General features: G+C 38.0%; 2 protein-coding genes across 2 annotated transcripts; both read left to right on the top strand.

The window, feature by feature from the left end:
- The first annotated feature begins 12,878 nt into the window (after nucleotides 1–12,878).
- Nucleotides 12,879–15,528, top strand: LOC127105364 (F-box/LRR-repeat protein 3). Its single transcript, XM_051042537.1, has 2 exons — nucleotides 12,879–14,773; nucleotides 15,298–15,528. The coding sequence occupies exon 1, from the start codon at nucleotides 13,034–13,036 to the stop codon at nucleotides 14,732–14,734; it is 1,701 nt and encodes a 566-aa protein (XP_050898494.1). The 5' UTR covers nucleotides 12,879–13,033; the 3' UTR covers nucleotides 14,735–14,773; nucleotides 15,298–15,528.
- Nucleotides 15,529–16,269: 741 nt separating this feature from the next.
- LOC127105365 (uncharacterized) lies at nucleotides 16,270–18,679 on the top strand. Its single transcript, XM_051042539.1, has one exon. The coding sequence runs from the start codon at nucleotides 16,871–16,873 to the stop codon at nucleotides 18,542–18,544; it is 1,674 nt and encodes a 557-aa protein (XP_050898496.1). The 5' UTR covers nucleotides 16,270–16,870; the 3' UTR covers nucleotides 18,545–18,679.
- The last annotated feature ends 300 nt before the right edge of the window (nucleotides 18,680–18,979 follow it).

Below are 18,979 nucleotides of genomic sequence, written 5' to 3' on the forward strand. Positions count from 1 at the left end.
GGAACGGGTCCTCCACAGAGTATTTTGGTACCATGACATTTCGCCTATACAATGAAGATTATTCTTTATCTTTGATTGAACTTGGGCAATGTTTAAAACTTCCATTAGTCGGACATGGCATGGTACCCTCTGATTTTGAAAGACATGTATTTTGGGCTGCTATCACCGGTTTACCTGTTTATGACCCACGTAGTGCTAAAGCATCCTGGATACAAAATCCTTGTTTCCGTTATGCGCATAAGGGCTTAGCTTACACTATGTTTGGTAGAGGTGATAGTACGGGGGTAGTTACAAAAAGGGAATTATATTTATTGCATGCTATGATCTATGATGTTCCTGTTAATGTTGCAGCATTTGTCGCAGATCATTTGACGGCCATGGGTAAGGCTACTAAGGGTGCTATCTCTGTTGGGGGTTTAATTACTCAAATTGCTGATCATTGCGGTTGCCGAATCGCTATGGATGGAGAAGAACCCCTTAAGTCTTTGAGCAAAGTGGATTTGAAGGCATTATGCCAACTGTAACACCCTTCTAAAAAACCCCAAATATTTAATTAAAACAACACATATATATCAGAGTAGATATGCAATTAAGGGTGTCACACAATCACTTCACACCATTCACCAAAATAACTGTCATGCTCTTTATTTAATCCAAATAAACATTGCATAATTCGCAGCGGATAGAAATCAAATCAATCATGCAAAACATGTAACACATTACATGTAAACTGGTTCAACAACCAACAATAAAACAATTAAAACATCCCTTCCCGATGTTACATCTACCAGAGCATGACTCACTAAGGAACTACACTAGACTCCAAGTACTAGCTCCTACTCAATCACTGCTCGTTACCTGAAAAATAGTTGTAAGGGTGAGTTCCTCAATCGATATAATAAGCATTATAAAATATCATGTAATGCTAAGTAAATGAACACATCTCATCACCCTAATCATATCACATATTCAGTAACGGCAACATCAACTCATACTCATAATCATGCTCAACATAAACATCAAAACACACGTATAATATTGGAACATATCCATTCATATTATACACCATACATACATTATGCAATGAGACTCCATGCATGCGGTACCGACTATTCGTGAACATATAGTTCAACCTCACCGATCAAATCCAGATACGGCTACCAAGCTCACTAGTCCCACTCATTTGAGACCTAGTGACTCACTCACTAATTCCTCACCATGGGAATTAGCTACCACCCCAAGGGCTATGCTATGCACGCTAATCACCTAGCATGCAAACATCAACAACAGTCCAAAATGACTAACATCACTAATTCCTCACCATGGGAATTAGCTACCACCATAAAGGCCACATTATGCTATGCCAAATCACCTAGCATGCAACATCAACAACAATCCACAATGGACATATGCTCACACTCTAAGCCATAAAACAGTCCATCCACAATTACATACATAATATATACATTCACAACATTATGCATATTTTCACACATCATCAGCATATTTATCACATAATCATATTATGTCATGCCAAATAATTCAGTCACAGTATTAGCAGACTCTACTAACACCTATCCTACTCAAAACAACGGGAAATAATCCCTACTATATCACACACCGATATAGGCCAATCACCAATTATGTTCACAACATTAAAATATCAATTTTTTCCAATTTCCAACAGTGTTAACCGGTTAACGCCCTGGGTTAACCGGTTAACGCAACACAGAACACGCTTTCTGGCAAAACTCAACAGTGTTAACCGGTTAACGCCCTGGGTTAACCGGTTAACGCAAACAGAACAGCAATTTTCACAAATCACAACAGTGTTAACCGGTTAACGCCCTGGGTTAACCGGTTAACGCAAGCAAAACATCAATACTTCACAATTCCTAACAGTGTTAACCGGTTAACACCCTGGGTTAACCGGTTAACGCAAGACAGAAAGCTGTTCCTGCGCTAACACGAAGCAGAATGCAGAATTCTCCGCATTTTCCGCCGTTGGAGGACTTCCGGACCTCCGATTTCACTTTCGTAAAAAGCTACACTTTCGGGAAATCAAGACTCATCCAATTATAGAGTCAATTTCAGTTTTAACACAATTTATCCATCACAATTTTTCAGCATTCAACATCCCAATTAGGGTCAAATCAATGGCTTATCACTACCCATTACATGTTAACCCATAATACCCATTAAACGACGATAAACCCCCCTTACCTGAGTTAATCTGGCGAATCTTTAAGCTTCAAACTTTTCTCTTCTCCAACCTTCTTCCTCTTGCTCTGTCTCTTTGTCCTTTTCCTCTTTTCAGCCGCTTCTCTGCTTTTCACGTGAAAACCTTCTTTACCAAAAAAATGAGACTCTTTTTACTTATTTCCCACTTATATACCAACTCCAAATTATATTATTCCAATAATAATAATAATAATCCAATAATTCCAATTATTTAATTAAATTAATAAATATAATATTAACTTAAATTAAATAATTATCTTATTTTTATCGGGGTGTTACAACTCTCCCCCACTAAAAGAGTTTTCGTCCTCGAAAACATACCTCAAGCGAATAACTCCGGATAAGACTCCTTCATCTGACTCTCAAGTTCCCAAGTCACATTGCCACCTGCTGGTCCTCCCCAAGCTACCTTTACCAAAGCAATCTCTTTACCCCGCAACTGCTTCAACTCTCGATCCTCGATCCTCATAGGTGATGTTTCAACAGTCAGGTTATCTCTCACCTGTACATCATCTATTTGGACTACATGCGACGGATCAGGAATGTACCTCCTCAACTGAGACACATGAAAAACCTCATGCAAATTCGCAAGTGACGGCGGTAAAGCGATACGATAGGCTACCTCCCCTATCCTCTCCAAAATCTGATAAGGACCAATAAATCGAGGTGTCAACTTCTTCGACTTCAAAGCTCGACCAACACCAGTTATCGGAGTAACACGAAGAAACACATGATCTCCCTCTTGAAACTCAAGTGACTTCCTCCTCTTGTCGTGATAACTCTTCTGACGACTCTGAGCAATCCTCATCTTCTCCTGAATCATCTTAATCTTTTCCGTAGTTTGTTGAACAATCTCCGGTCCAACCACAACACTCTCACCGGACTCATACCAACATAAAGGTGTCCGACATCTCCTACCATACAAAGCTTCAAACGGTGCCATACCAATGCTCGAATGAAAACTATTGTTGTAGGTAAACTCAATCAAAGGTAAATAACAATCCCAAGCACCTCCCTTTTCCAAAACACAAGCCCTCAAAAGATCCTCCAGTGACTGAATCGTCCTCTCAGTCTGACCATCAGTCTGCGGATGATATGCAGAACTCAATCTCAGCTTAGTTCCCAAAGCCCTCTGCAAACCTTCCCAGAACTTCGATGTAAATCTAGGATCTCTGTCCGAAACAATACTCGACGGAATACCATGCAAACTTACAATTTTCTCAATATACAACTCAGCTAATCTCTCTAACGGATAATCCATTCTGATCGGAATGAAATGAGCCGATTTTGTCAATCTGTCAACAATCACCCAAATAGCTTCAAAATTCTTAATTGTCCTCGGTAAACCAGAATCAAAATCCATACTGATACTATCCCACTTCCACTCTGGAATAGCCAACTGTTGCATTAGCCCAGACGACTTCTGATGCTCAATCTTTGACTTCTGACAAGTCAAACAAGAATAAACAAAACTCGCAATTTCTCTTTTCATTCCCGGCCACCAAAATAACTTTTTCAAATCATGATACATCTTCGTAGCCCCAGGATGAATACTCAGGCCACTACGATGTCCTTCTTCAAGAATACTCTTCTTAAGTTCGGTAACATCCGGAATACACACCCGATTACCAAATTTCAAAACACCATTCTCATCAACTCTGAATTCACCACCTTGACCTTGATTCACTAAAGTCAACTTATCAACCAAAAGCACATCGGATTTCTGACCCTCTCTAATCTCGTCCAGAATACCACTCGTTAACTTCAACATTCCCAATTTAACACTATTGTGAGTACTCTCACACACCAAACTCAAGTCTCTAAACTGCTCAATTAAATCCAATTCCTTAACCATTAACATAGACATATGCAATGATTTCCGACTCAATGCATCAGCCACTACGTTTGCTTTACCCGGATGGTAATTCAAACCAAAGTCATAATCCTTCAGAAACTCTAACCATCTCCTCGGTCTCATATTCAGCTCTTTCTGATCAAACAAATACTTTAAACTTTTATGGTCACTGAAAACCTCAAATCTTGACCCGTACAAGTAATGCCTCCATAACTTCAGAACAAATACCACAGCTGCCAACTCTAAATCGTGTGTCGGATAGTTCCTCTCATGAACCTTCAGTTGTCTCGAAGCATAAGCTACAACCTGCTTATTCTGCATCAAAACACCACCCAAACCCAATAACGAAGCGTCACAGTAAACCTCAAATGGTTCCGATGGACTCGGTAATATCAGAATAGGAGCAGTAGTTAACCTTCTCTTTAACTCTTGGAAACCTTCTTCACATTTTGAGTCCCAAACAAACGCTTGCCCCTTTCTAGTCAACATCGTCAACGGTAACGCCAACTTAGAAAATCCCTCAATGAATTTCCTATAATAACCTGCAAGTCCAAGAAAACTCTTTATCTCAGAAACTGACTTCGGAGCTTCCCACTTAGATACCGCTTCTATCTTAGAAGGATCAACAGCAACACCACCTCTTGAAATCACATGACCAAGAAAACTAACCTCTTCTAACCAAAATTCACACTTGGACAGTTTAGCAAATAACTTCTTTTCTCGTAGAACTCCTAAAACCACTCTCAAATGTTCAGCATGCTCTTCTTCAGATTTCGAATACACCAAAATATCGTCAATAAACACCACAACAAACTTGTCTAGGTACGGATGGAAAATCCTATTCATATACTCCATGAATACTCCAGGCGCATTAGTCACACCAAAAGGCATTACAGAATACTCATAATGTCCATACCTTGTTCTGAAAGCAGTCTTCTGAATATCCTCAGTTTTCACACGTATCTGATGATACCCCGATCTCAAATCTATTTTGCTGAACACACTCGCACCAACCAACTGATCCATCAAATCATCAATCCTAGGCAAAGGATACCGATTCTTGATCGTCACTTTATTCAGTTGCCTGTAGTCCACACACAACCTCATAGTACCTTCTTTCTTCTTAACCAATAACACCGGTGCGCCCCACGGTGACACACTCAGACGAATAAATTTCTTATCCAACAGATCTTCCAACTGACTCTTCAATTCAGCTAACTCAACAGCAGACATACGGTACGGAGCCATCGATATCGGCCTAGTACCAGGTACCAAATCAATCGAGAACTCAACTTCACGCTCTGGCGGTAATTCATTCACTTCTTCGGAAAACACATCAGGAAAATCACACACCACAGCTAGATCGCAAATCACCAGTTTATCTTTAGCCTCCAAAGTCGCTAACAGCATAAACAACTCTGCCCCATCTGCTACTGCCTCATTCACCTGCCTTGCTGATAGAAACAAACTCTTTCCTTCCTCAATCTCAGGAAAGATCACAGTCTTATCAAAACAGTTGATATAAACTCGGTTAAACACCAACCAGTTCATACCCAAGATAACATCAATCTGCACTAGTGGAAGACACACGAGGTCCATCCCAAAGTCTCTACCAAAAATACTCAAAGGGCAATTTAAACAAACTGAAGTAGTAGTCACTGAACCCTTCGCAGGAGTATCAATCACCATACCCCCATGCATCTCAGATATCTCTAACTTAAGTTTCACAGCACAATCCAAAGATATAAAGGAATGAGTCGCACCTGTGTCAATAATAGCTACAAGAGGAAAGCCATTAATATAACACGTACCTCGGATCAAACGATCATCTGCAGAAGTCTCAGAACCCGATAAAGCAAAGACCTTGCCTCCCGACTGGTTCTCTTTCTTCGGCTTAGGACACTGTGGACTGATATGACCCACCTCTCCACAGTTGAAACAAGTCATAGTCTTCAACCGGCACTCTGCAGCCAAGTGACCACCCTTTCCACACTTGAAACACTTCTTCTCAGTATTGGTACACTCATGGATACGATGTCCAGCCTGACCACATCTGTAACACTTAGCAGGGGCACTTGAGTCTCCTCCACTAGGTCTCTTCATCCCACTCTGTCTCTGGAAACCTTTGCCAGCTGCATACGGCTTCCCACGATCATTCTGATTCTTGCCTTTCCTATCAACCCTCTGCTGATAGCTCTCCGCTCTGGCCTTGGTATCCTGTTCAAAAATCCTGCAACAGTCAACCAAGTCAAAAAACACTCTAATCCGCTGATACCCAATAGCCTGCTTGATCTCGGGACGTAACCCGTTCTCAAACTTCACACATTTTGAAAATTCCCCAGTAGCCTCATCATAGGGAGTGTAATACTTCGACAGCTCTGTGAACTTAGCAGCATACTCAGTAACAGACCGATTGCCCTGCTTCAATTCTAAGAACTCTATCTCTTTCTTTCCTCTGACATCCTCTGGAAAGTACTTCCTCAGGAATCTCTCTCTGAACACCGCCTAAGTGATCTCAGCATTCCCAGCAGCTTCCAACTCAGTACGGGCAGCAACCCACCAATCATCTGCTTCCTCTGACAGCATATGCGTACCGAACCTGACCTTCTGGTTATCGGCACACTCAGTCACTCGGAAGATCCTCTCGATCTCCTTCAACCATTTCTGAGCACCATCTGGATCGTATGCTCCCTTGAACATTGGAGGATTGTTCTTCTGGAACTCACTCAGTTGACGAGCAGCTCCCATTCCCACAACATTCGGATTCCCTCCAAGTACTCCAGCTAGCATACCCAGAGCCTCAGCAATCGCAACATCGTCTCTACCTCTTCCAGCCATCTCTATTCTGAAAACCCAACAAGCTAACACAATAAGTACTTATAGGGTTACACAACACCTATCACGTACAGGGAAACAGAATAATTACGACTCGACTCGACCGACTATGCTCTGATACCACTAATGTAACACCCTTCTAAAAAACCCCAAATATTTAATTAAAACAACACATATATATCAGAGTAGATATGCAATTAAGGGTGTCACACAATCACTTCACACCATTCACCAAAATAACTGTCATGCTCTTTATTTAATCCAAATAAACATTGCATAATTCGCAGCGGATAGAAATCAAATCAATCATGCAAAACATGTAACACATTACATGTAAACTGGTTCAACAACCAACAATAAAACAATTAAAACATCCCTTCCCGATGTTACATCTACCAGAGCATGACTCACTAAGGAACTACACTAGACTCCAAGTACTAGCTCCTACTCAATCACTGCTCGTTACCTGAAAAATAGTTGTAAGGGTGAGTTCCTCAATCGATATAATAAGCATTATAAAATATCATGTAATGCTAAGTAAATGAACACATCTCATCACCCTAATCATATCACATATTCAGTAACGGCAACATCAACTCATACTCATAATCATGCTCAACATAAACATCAAAACACACGTATAATATTGGAACACATCCATTCATATTATACACCATACATACATTATGCAATGAGACTCCATGCATGCGGTACCGACTATTCGTGAACATATAGTTCAACCTCACCGATCAAATCCAGATACGGCTACCAAGCTCACTAGTCCCACTCATTTGAGACCTAGTGACTCACTCACTAATTCCTCACCATGGGAATTAGCTACCACCCCAAGGGCTATGCTATGCACGCTAATCACCTAGCATGCAAACATCAACAACAGTCCAAAATGACTAACATCACTAATTCCTCACCATGGGAATTAGCTACCACCATAAAGGCCACATTATGCTATGCCAAATCACCTAGCATGCAACATCAACAACAATCCACAATGGACATATGCTCACACTCTAAGCCATAAAACAGTCCATCCACAATTACATACATAATATATACATTCACAACATTATGCATATTTTCACACATCATCAGCATATTTATCATATAATCATATTATGTCATGCCAAATAATTCAGTCACAGTATTAGCAGACTCTACTAACACCTATCCTACTCAAAACAACGGGAAATAATCCCTACTATATCACACACCGATATAGGCCAATCACCAATTATGTTCACAACATTAAAATATCAATTTTTTCCAATTTCCAACAGTGTTAACCGGTTAACGCCCTGGGTTAACCGGTTAACGCAACACAAAACACGCTTTCTGGCAAAACTCAACAGTGTTAACCGGTTAACGCCCTGGGTTAACCGGTTAACGCAAACAGAACAACAATTTTCACAAATCACAACAGTGTTAACCGGTTAACGCCCTGGGTTAACCGGTTAACGCAAGCAAAACAGCAATACTTCACAATTCCTAACAGTGTTAACCGGTTAACACCCTGGGTTAACAGGTTAACGCAAGAAAGAAAGTTGTTCCTGCGCTAACACGAAGCAGAATGCAGAACTCTCCGCATTTTCCGCCGTTGGAGGACTTCCGGACCTCCGATTTCACTTCCGTAAAAAGCTACACTTTCGGGAAATCAAGACTCATCCAATTACAGAGTCAATTTCAGTTTTAACACAACTTATCCATCACAATTTTTCAGCATTCAACATCCCAATTAGGGTCAAATCAATGGCTTATCACTACCCATTACATGTTAACCCATAATACCCATTAAACGACGATAAACCCCCCTTACCTGAGTTAATCCGGCGAATCTTTAAGCTTCAAACTTTTCTCTTCTCCAACCTTCTTCCTCTTGCTCTGTCTCTTTGTCCTTTTCCTCTTTTCAGCCGCTTCTCTGCTTTTCACGTGAAAACCTTCTTTACCAAAAAAATGAGACTCTTTTTACTTATTTCCCACTTATATACCAACTCCAAATTATATTATTCCAATAATAATAATAATAATCCAATAATTCCAATTATTTAATTAAATTAATAAATATAATATTAACTTAAATTAAATAATTATCTTATTTTTATCGGGGTGTTACACCAACAACTGATGTTGCAAATAAGCCCCCATGGTTATGCATTGCTCAGTCGAAATAGAACTCTCTTACAATTAACTAATCCTAACCGCACTGCTATTTCTAATGATGAGAACTGGTTGTATGTTGCTGTCAACCCCGATGAGGGGGATGATGAGGATATTGTTGCAGGTCAGGAGGGAGATGCAGAGGCACCTGCTCAGGAGCGTATGGCTCCTCAACCGAGAGGACCTCGTCAGCACGGTGAAGGATCCTCTGCTGCCGGACAAATGCGGATGGATCAGTTTGAGGCAGAACAAGCTCGACAAGGAACAGAGCTATTTCGTCAGGGGACACAGATTGATAACATGGTGGCGGAGCAGCTCCGACAGGGGGTTGCTATTGGTGATATTCAGCGCATGATGCAGCAGTTAATGCTACAATTCCCACCGCCTCAGTAGTAAGTCCTTTCTGCACTTAAGCTGAAACATTTGGGACAATGTTCAGTTTAGGTGTGGGAGGGGTCCTTTCATTGTTTGTTGTTTTGTTGTTTTGTTGTTTTATTTTATTATTGTGTTTTGTATTGTTATGTTTTTCGTTTTTTTGTTATGTTTTTGCGTCTACCGTAATTGTTACAGGCTTGATTGACAGAGACTGGAAACTGACAGATCGATAGTTAGTGGATGAGAATACAATCTCAATTTGTCTCCCAAGGCACCCTGGAAGTGGTACCACCAATTGAAAGTTGGACGCTGCTGTCGATACTTGACTGGGCTGGTGGATGGTGTACCTGATACGGGAAGGAGCTGCATGACACTCAGAGTGTTTTGGAACCTGTAAGCTTACCCCACATGGTGAGATCACAAAAAGCCAAATTCATCAGATAAGCATCATGAGAGTTCGTCAGGTATGACTCTATCCCTCTGAATTTGCGTCCGTTCTATAGACACGACTTGACTGGAGGACACACACTGAGGCACTTGTTTGTTTAAAACCCCTGAGCCTTTTAGCCATCCATTTTCATTAATTTTATCCTTTGCTAACCCTGTTGAGCCTGTATCCATTTGTTTGTTTTCAACCACATGTATAAACCATTGGCCAAACACTCCTTACCCTTGTTTAGTACGAATGTGGTGTTTCTTGAAAGTGTGCAATAATTCAAGTTTGGGGTGATACGTGTAAAAGAAAGGCGAAGAAAGAAAGAAAAAAATGAAAAATGAAAAAAAAAAAAAAGAGAAAAGAAAAAAAATATAGTCTAAGATACCCGAGTGATCTAAGACTGAAAAAAAAAAGACAACACTTGCATTGTTCTAAAGAGAAACTCAAGAATTGAGTGAATAAAAAGTTTGAGAAATCACCCCGAGATCACTAAGTGAGCACAAACACGAGAAGCATGACATGAGTACCGAACCAAATAAACCACTAGTTGTCCATTTCCTTGTGTATCCCACCTGTCCTAAGCCCAGTTACAACCCGAAAGTCCTCATAAAGTGTGTGTATTATGTCAATGTTATGAAAGTAGAATTGATTCAAATTCAAGAGTCGATATTGCATATCATGATTGTATGAGCGAAACACTTTTAACCAAGAGAGAATGTGTGAGAAGTGAGAAAAGCTTGCAGGTACTGAGATACTTTGATGTGGAAATGCAGCAAGAGTCTGGTTAGTGTCATCAGAAACCAAATCAAGAAGGTAGGAACAGTGGCGAATAACATTGGTGGTTGTGGAAAGAATGAGTTCAAGGTGACCTTTGCATATGTCGCTTGCATCACTTGAGGACAAGCAATGAGATAAGTTTGGGGTTGTGATCGGTCACCATTTCTATTAGATTTTAGTCTTGTTTTTGTTGATAAGTCGGTCAATTCGGTAACAATGTTATGGTATGTTTATGTTTTTTTTTCCGCATTGTTTTGTTTTTCGTTGATTAGTGTGTTAGTTGCAATGTTAGGTAGTAAAGTGAGTTGTTTTGGTGTTAGTATCTTTTTAATTTGAGTTCTCTATGCGTGATGCTTGTTTTCGGTAGTCTTGTGTATGTGCAGCTTGAGCAAAGAGGCAACGGACGTGCCAAAGGAGAGAAGACATAAAAAAGGACTGGAAAATACAAAAGCATGAAGACCCGCACGGCCTGTGCAGCAGCACACGGCCCGTGCAGGATGGATGCTCCCCTCCCATACAAAAAACAGGGAGTTTGCACGGCCGGCCGTGCAGGTTGGCACGGCCCGTGCAATAAGGTCTGAAGCAGAATTATTTTTGAAGAAAATCTGGGAGTTGCACGGCCTGTGCAGGATTGGCACGACCCGTGTAGAGTGCGCGAACAGAATTCCATATTTTGTGTTTTCTTATGCTTTTTGGATCCGGAGGGGCATTGTTGGTATTTTGGTTTGGGGATTTTACCTAGACTATTTAAACTGAGGAAAGAGAAGGAGAAAAGGACTTTTTGCAAAATTGGGAAAGAAGATTACACTGAAGAAGATTGAAGAAACAAGAGAATTCACGACGGGGAGATTCAAGGTGACCAACCATTGAAGATCATCGTTTGAAAACTCATTGTAATGTCTAATTTCTTGAACATGTCTATTTTCTACAATATGAGAGGCTAAATCCTCCAATGTTAGGGAGGTGTCAATGATGTGTTAGGGTTTAAGAATATTGATCTCTTTGTTTTGAATTCAACGTTTGAATATTTTTGCATCAATTTTATCATTTAATCATTTGTTTGCTTATGCCATTGGGAACATAAGGATGAGTTTATTTAACGTAAAAAGCTGGAAAGTAACGTTAAAGGCTTGGTGAATGATAATATTGTGAAGATCTCACTTAGGTATAAGGTTTCTTCACAATAACTAGAATAGTTCTTGATAACTAATTGCTTAATCTTCACACTAATTTGAACGGAAGTAAAGATTAGGGTAGAGATTAAAGTCTTTTTCACTAAGGAATTAGGGAAAAGTAAACTTGAGAATCAGTGATGGATGCATATGAACCTGTTGAATTTATCTAAAGAAATCACTTACCCTACACATTATACACCAATCCCTAACATTTGTTTAATTCATAGAAAGTCAATTTTAAATTCTAAATTCGTTCTTGTGCACAAGTTATTCTAAACAAATTCAACTAAATACTTTTGTTCAACTGATAATCGTCACTATTTCGTATTTCTAAAGCAATCCTTGTGATTCGATACTTGTGGGATAAATTCCATTAAAACTACATCGGTAACATAGTACACTTGCTATTTTCCCGATCAAGCAACATGGTCTTGATACCTCAACAGAAGAGACGTATCTAATGACCCTTTGCGGAACGCTGAACGCAGTGGATGAGGCTCATGTGCAACTATCCGATCTTCCTCTCGATCAGTCAGCTGTTGAGTTTGTCTTCCTTCACCATATCATCGATAAATGCTTCCATTCCGACGTCTAATGCGAGCCACATAAAAAATGTCAAAATACAACAAAGCGAAAAATTGAGAACTAAGTTCTCAGAAAATGTTACAAACTGGATAACATAATGGTAAGTTATCCGATGAAGAACAAATACGAATCGATAACTATACCCTAAATTATCCAGAGTGTAAACTTCCAAAATAACAAATCGGTAACTCACTATAAAATTCTCCAGAGTGAAAAGTTAAAGAATAAGAAATCTTATTTTTGGGTTTTTTAGAATTGAAATGGAAAGAATTTTTTTTCACTCTCTCTGAAATGGAAAAAGTGAAAATTAAAATTATAGGTTATTATATGAAAACATTTTGGTTTAAATTTTGAAGTTGTAGGGGGTATAGAGATAAATAAAGGGGTATAGAGATAAAATTTTAATTAATTAAAGTTTTTATATTTGATTGATCCAATGGAAAGTGTGACCGACAGTTAGCTCCAAAATTAGCAAATCCTGATCCCTTGCTTTGGTTGATAACTGTTTTGGTGAAGTTGATTTCTTGCAGTGATTCAGATTGAGAAATTGAACATTCTCGCAACCTTCTTCAATCCCCCACAATGTCACTACCAGATGAATGTTGGGAATCCGTCTTCAAATTCCTCCTCCTCCACGACGGCGACGGCAGAGACATCCACCGCTACTTCGAATCTCTCTCCCTCGTCTCCAAACACTTCCTCTCCATCACCAACCGTCTCCGATTCTCCCTCGCAATCTCCGATCCCACCCTCCCTTTCCTCACTCGTCTCTTCCACAGGTTCCCCAATCTCTCCTCTCTCGACCTCACGCGCATCACCAAACAAACTGATCTCCACGCGCTTCTCTTCCAAATCTCCACTTTCCCTTTCAACCTCAAATCACTCAAAATCTCCAACCAATCAACCATTCCCGCCAATGGATTACGAGCTTTGTCAAAAACCATTCCATCTTTAACATCTCTCACATGTTCCAACATTGTTTCTCTCCATGACAACGACCTTGTCCTTATCTCCGATTGTTTCCCTTTCCTTCAAGAACTAGACCTTAGTAACACGCAAAAAGAGGTTAATGTTGAATTAAATGCTATGGTTTTGAATCTTCCTAATCTCCGCAAGGTTAATCTCTCTGGTCATTACAATATAAACAACTCAATGCTTTTGCACCTGTGTATGTATTGTGAGTTTCTACAAGAGATTGTGATTTTGAGATCCTCATTCATAACACATGATGGTATTGCTTCCTCTATCCGCGAGAGGCCGGGTTTGCGGTCTCTCTCTGTTAGATTGTGCTTAAATGGAAGCCATTCAAACTTTATTAACTCGTTGGTGAGTTTAAAGAGCTTAACTTGTCTTGATTTTTCGTATTCGGATGTATCGGATCATTTGCTTTCGTCTCTAGCAGATACAGGTCTTCTTTTAAGGAAACTCATCCTCCAAGGTTGTCGGGGTTATAGCTATGTTGGAATCTTTAACTTGTTGTCTAAGTGTCAATTTTTACAATATTTGGATCTTCAAGAGGCTTATTTTCTAAATGATTTGCATGTTCTCGAGTTGTCGTCGTTTCTTGGTGATTTATTGTCTATAAACGTTAGTCAATGTACTAGCCTCACAAATTTTGCCTTGTTTTCACTCCTTAGGAACTGTGCTTCACTTAGTGAGGTCAGAATGGAATACACAAGTATTGGGAAAGTTAGCGAAGAGAGCTACAATATCTTGATTAATCATGTTGGAAACTCTCAATTAAAGTCTCTCTGTTTAGCTCACAACAGATGGTTGAGGGATGAACACATATATATGTTTGCTTCCATTCTTCCCAATTTACAACTCTTCAATTTGAGGGATTGCTGGGGCATATCTGAAGAAGGTATTGGTCATGTTTTAAGGAAATGTAGTAAGATTAGATATTTGAACTTAACCAACTGTGTTGGACTGAAGATACTTAGAATGAACTTTAAAGTTTCTTCGCTGGAGGTGTTGAACTTGTCTGAGTGTGGAATTAATGATTCATCACTATACGCGATCTCAAAGAGTTGCTTTGGGCTACTGCAACTTGACTTAGGACGTTGTTATGATGTCACAGAGAAGGGAGTGAGGCAAGTCGTAGAAAGCTGCACACAACTGAGAGAAATAAATTTGCAGGAATGTCGTAAAGTGGCTGCTGGTGTTGTTGACTCAATGGTATTTATAAGGCCTTCATTGAGAAAAATAACGGCTCCGCCTTATTTTCCTTGTAGTGAAAGCAAGAGGAAACTCTTCTTGCGTCATGGGTGTCTTGTTTGCTAAATCGTTGGAAATGCTTTGCTGAAGTTTGACCTCTAAAAAGTAAGATATTTTATGTTTTACGAGTTACTTCTTCTAGTTTTTTTCTTTAAGAAAATGCTAACTTAGATCTGTTGTATTGAATTATCACTTTGTGCATCATAATTTCCTTGTAATTGTGTACAGAAAGATTTAAAAAAATAATGCAAAATGTTATGCAACTATTTAGGTGTTATACATAGCTATAAATTGCATTGTTTTTCGTATCTCTCCCTTGAATTGTATCTCCTGGGTTTGATTCTTGTGTCATACGTATCGCAAATGTATTAGCAGCCTTAACCCTTACACGATGTTTAATTCAAATTAGTTAAAATGTATTAGAAAATCTTTTGTTTTGAATTACATGTCAAGCTGTTGAATATTCTATTTGCAAATCTAGAATGAAATTAGCGGTAAATTTCAATATTTGGATAGAAGTAGCAAATTTACTTGAAATTTGAAAATTCACATCATAGATTTTGTAATTTAATAATAAGTTTATAAGTATGATTATGGAAAGTGAATATGATCCAGAAATACCTTTACAGGAAGCTGCTGAGGTTTCAATAGTAAAGATCGGTCAACAGGTGATAATGGCTACCCATCTTTACCTTTTACATCTGACAGGGGGAATGCTAGTTGGTATGTTAGAACATTTCTCAAGTTGAGATAATTTTTTTCTTTTCAGGGATGTTGTATTAGATGATTGTTATATGAATGGTTTTATCAAACAATTTAATTAATCATAATAAAAGTGCTGAATAACTTGAATTAGTATATTTTGCAATCTATTCTCTGTCCCTACCCTTAGCTGGTGGAGGGTCTTCTCTCCATGACCATATTGATGCAAGATGACAATGTGTTTTTGTTTGAGAACTTGTTGTGTTTGGTTTTATTGGTCTAAACTGAAATTGCGGGTCATAATCTATGATTGTTGGATCTAGTAGTTTTCTTTTATATATCGCGTGGTGAAATACTGAAATTTGATATGCTTTTTTCATGATGTTTCTCCTTCATTATCTCTGCAGTCCACAAAAGTTAATATATATATATATATATATATATATATATAAAAGCATTTTTCTATTGTGTGCTTTTTATTTTATGTATGTCAAATTCCTAGTACTCGATGTTCTTTATGTCTATGAATTCCATGGAAGTTCCTCTGTTAGTTTTTACAACAGCATTAGTTTTTACTATATTAATGTATTGAAGCTGAAAAATTAATTTTATCAAATTAAATTTATTAAGTATTGATATTTTCACTATTACCATTTATGAAAAGTGTAAGATATTGACTTGGAAATGATGCACATATTAGTTATTGGGTATAATAAAAAAAAGTGTACTGCATTAAAAATTAAAATTGACTTGGAAATGATGCACATACTAGTCATTGGGTGTAATAAAAAAAAGTACACTGCATTAAAAATTAAAATTGACACCCATTTTATTTTATAATGATGCACATATTTTAAAATTGACACCCATTTTATATTATGTCATTAAAATGAATAAAAATGTTTCCAGATGTGTTTTTTCTTTCGAAATTACTTTGTGCAATTTTTATTTTATTTTTAAATTCTAAATTACTTTACTTATTTAAAAATTGCGCTCATGAATTGAATGCTGATGTACCCAATGTAGTTAAGTCGTTGCACATTCATAAATGTCTAAAAAATGGATAAGGTTTGGCTCCCATATAAGAAAACCACATTTAAATTATGGTTGTTCTTATGAATTTTTCTGGCATGTGGTGTGATGAAGTAAATCATGGCACCCCACTACAATCTAAAAAGTCTTAAAAGTGAATATTACAGATCACCTTAACATATGATGATTGATGATGCCTACCTAACAAGCAAAAGACTTTCTAGAAATTCATGCTTTCAACAGGTATTAGTCAAATACAATACAAGAGCCTCCACTAGTTCAACTTGATGAGACTCCTTATCTCATCATGATCCAAGATTGGTTCATTATGTTGATAAATGATTAAGTCATTGAATTTGTTGATCATTCCCATCTTTCTTGACATCACCTTTTGCTTCTTGTTCTAGTCTTGCTTTGCTGCGAATCTTGTTTCTCTCTACCAGTTAGATCAATATTTTTTATATCATTATGTTGGAGAAAGATTTTCCCGAAGGATGTTGGGAATCAATATTCAGATTCCTTGGCCAAGGAAATGATTTGGAGCCTGTTTCTGTTGTCTGCAAGCAGTTCCTTTCTATTACAAACCGGATTAGAGTTTCTCTAACAATACGTAATCCGACCATTATATTCCTTCCTCGGCTACTCTCGAGGTTTTTACGGCTCAAAGTCATCGACCTCAGTCACTTCACTGGTGAATTAGAAGGCTTGCTTCGTCAAATTTCAGAATCTGGGCTGGACCTAGATTTGGTTAATGTTTCCAACCAGAAAACACTTCCTGTCGATGGGTTGCGAGAACTTGGTTCAAAGATAATAAACTTACGAGTTTTGATTTGCTCAAACATTGGTTCTCTTCGTGATAGCCATCTAATAATCATAGCTTATTGTTTCCCATTCCTTAAAGAGCTTAATATTAGCTTTCCATTGGATTCTCAAGTATCTGATTTTGGGATACTAAAGCTATCTACCATGCTTGAGAATCTACACAAGATTGATCTTTCCGGCAATCACTTGGTTACTGATAAATCCCTTTTGTCTCTATGCCAGAATTGCAGATCATTAGAAGAAATTTCATTTTTCACATGTTTTAAGATAACACAATTTGGAATTGCTTCTGCGTTCCGAATGAGACCATCTTTGGCTTCCATTTCCTTCAACATTGAAAAGAAACGAATACACGGACCTGGTTTGACGCCCGTGCCCATTAGCATGGATTTGATCGATTCACTCGCGAGTTTGAAAAGATTAAATGCTGTTGATTTGTCAAACTCTTTTATCTCAGATGAGTTTCTTATCTCACTTGCAGACAGTGCTGGTAATTTTCTGAAGAAGCTTGTCCTCCATGATTGTTGCAACTTTACATTTTCAGGAATCTCTTATGTGTTGTCCAAATGTCAATATATTCAATGCTTAGATCTTCGAAAAGCCGACTTTCTTACGGATCAATGTATCAAGAAGTTATCAATGTTTCTTCTTAACTTGACCTCTATAAACCTTAGTGGGTGTTGCCAGCTGACAAACGCAACCTTTTTCATTCTCACAAAAAATTGTCGGTTACTCAATGAGATCAAAATGGAGAGAACATATATTGGGGTAGACGGGGAGGAAGATTTCAATTCCATTTCAGATTTTCTCATCAACCTTCAAGTGAAAGCGGTTTATTTCGGTGATAATGTTTTACTGAATGATGTAAGTTTATCAAATTTTTCTTCCATTTGTCCCAGTTTACAAATTCTCGACTTAAATGCTTGTGAGGGTATCTCTGAAGAATGTGTTGTTGAGGTTATCAAGAGATGTAGTAAGATAAGACATTTAAACCTTTCCTGTACAGGAATTGAAAAGTTTGAGATAAACTTTGAAATTTCACAATTAGAGGTGTTGAATTTGTCAGGGTTGAGAATTGAAGATGACACATTGTTCATAATCTCGAAATTGTGCATTGGACTATTGTTTCTGGACATCCAAAATTGTTGCTATATTACAACAAAGGGTGTGAGGGAAGTAATAGAAAATTGCAGAGGATTGAAAGAGTTAAATTTAAAGAATTGTTGTTTGGTGGATGACGATTTTGTTTTTATGCTAACTCTTACAAATCCATCTTTGAGAACAATAATCACACCTTCTGGTGTTGATGTTTATTACTGAATAGAAGTAGAAGAATTTGAATGTGACATATATCATATCTTGTTTGTTATGTGTTGTATTTTTTTAATAATAAAAGCTTTGTGTGTGTGGATTGCATTCTTGTGAGGAAAGAAGTTTCAAATGTTTCTCTCTGTATATGCTTGTTCATGTGTTCCATTTAGTAACAATTAGAGACTACAAATTTATACTATTTTATAAATATAATTTCCAAATGGATAGTAATTAGAATTAGATGGTTACCTCAACTGTTGATGGTTCTGTTTTTGAAGAAAATCAAACTGAACTAAACCTATCTCTATAAACTGAACTAGTAGTGATTCATTAGAACCGAATTGAGCTATCTTATAGTTCATTGTTTATTTATTGACTTCCGTGTTTTTATTTTTAGTAAATTATGTTATATTGGATGTTTAGAAATTGAAATGAAGAATACCC

The sequence above is a fragment of the Lathyrus oleraceus genome, chromosome 7 (assembly GCF_024323335.1).
Source record: "Lathyrus oleraceus cultivar Zhongwan6 chromosome 7, CAAS_Psat_ZW6_1.0, whole genome shotgun sequence".
NCBI lineage: Eukaryota > Viridiplantae > Streptophyta > Magnoliopsida > Fabales > Fabaceae > Lathyrus > Lathyrus oleraceus.

Excerpts from the sequence above, each read along its gene's own strand:
- LOC127105364 (XM_051042537.1), top strand. The coding sequence starts at position 13,034 with ATGTCACTACCAGATGAATGTTGGGAATCCGTCTTCAAATTCCTCCTC.
- LOC127105365 (XM_051042539.1), top strand. The coding sequence starts at position 16,871 with ATGTTGGAGAAAGATTTTCCCGAAGGATGTTGGGAATCAATATTCAGA.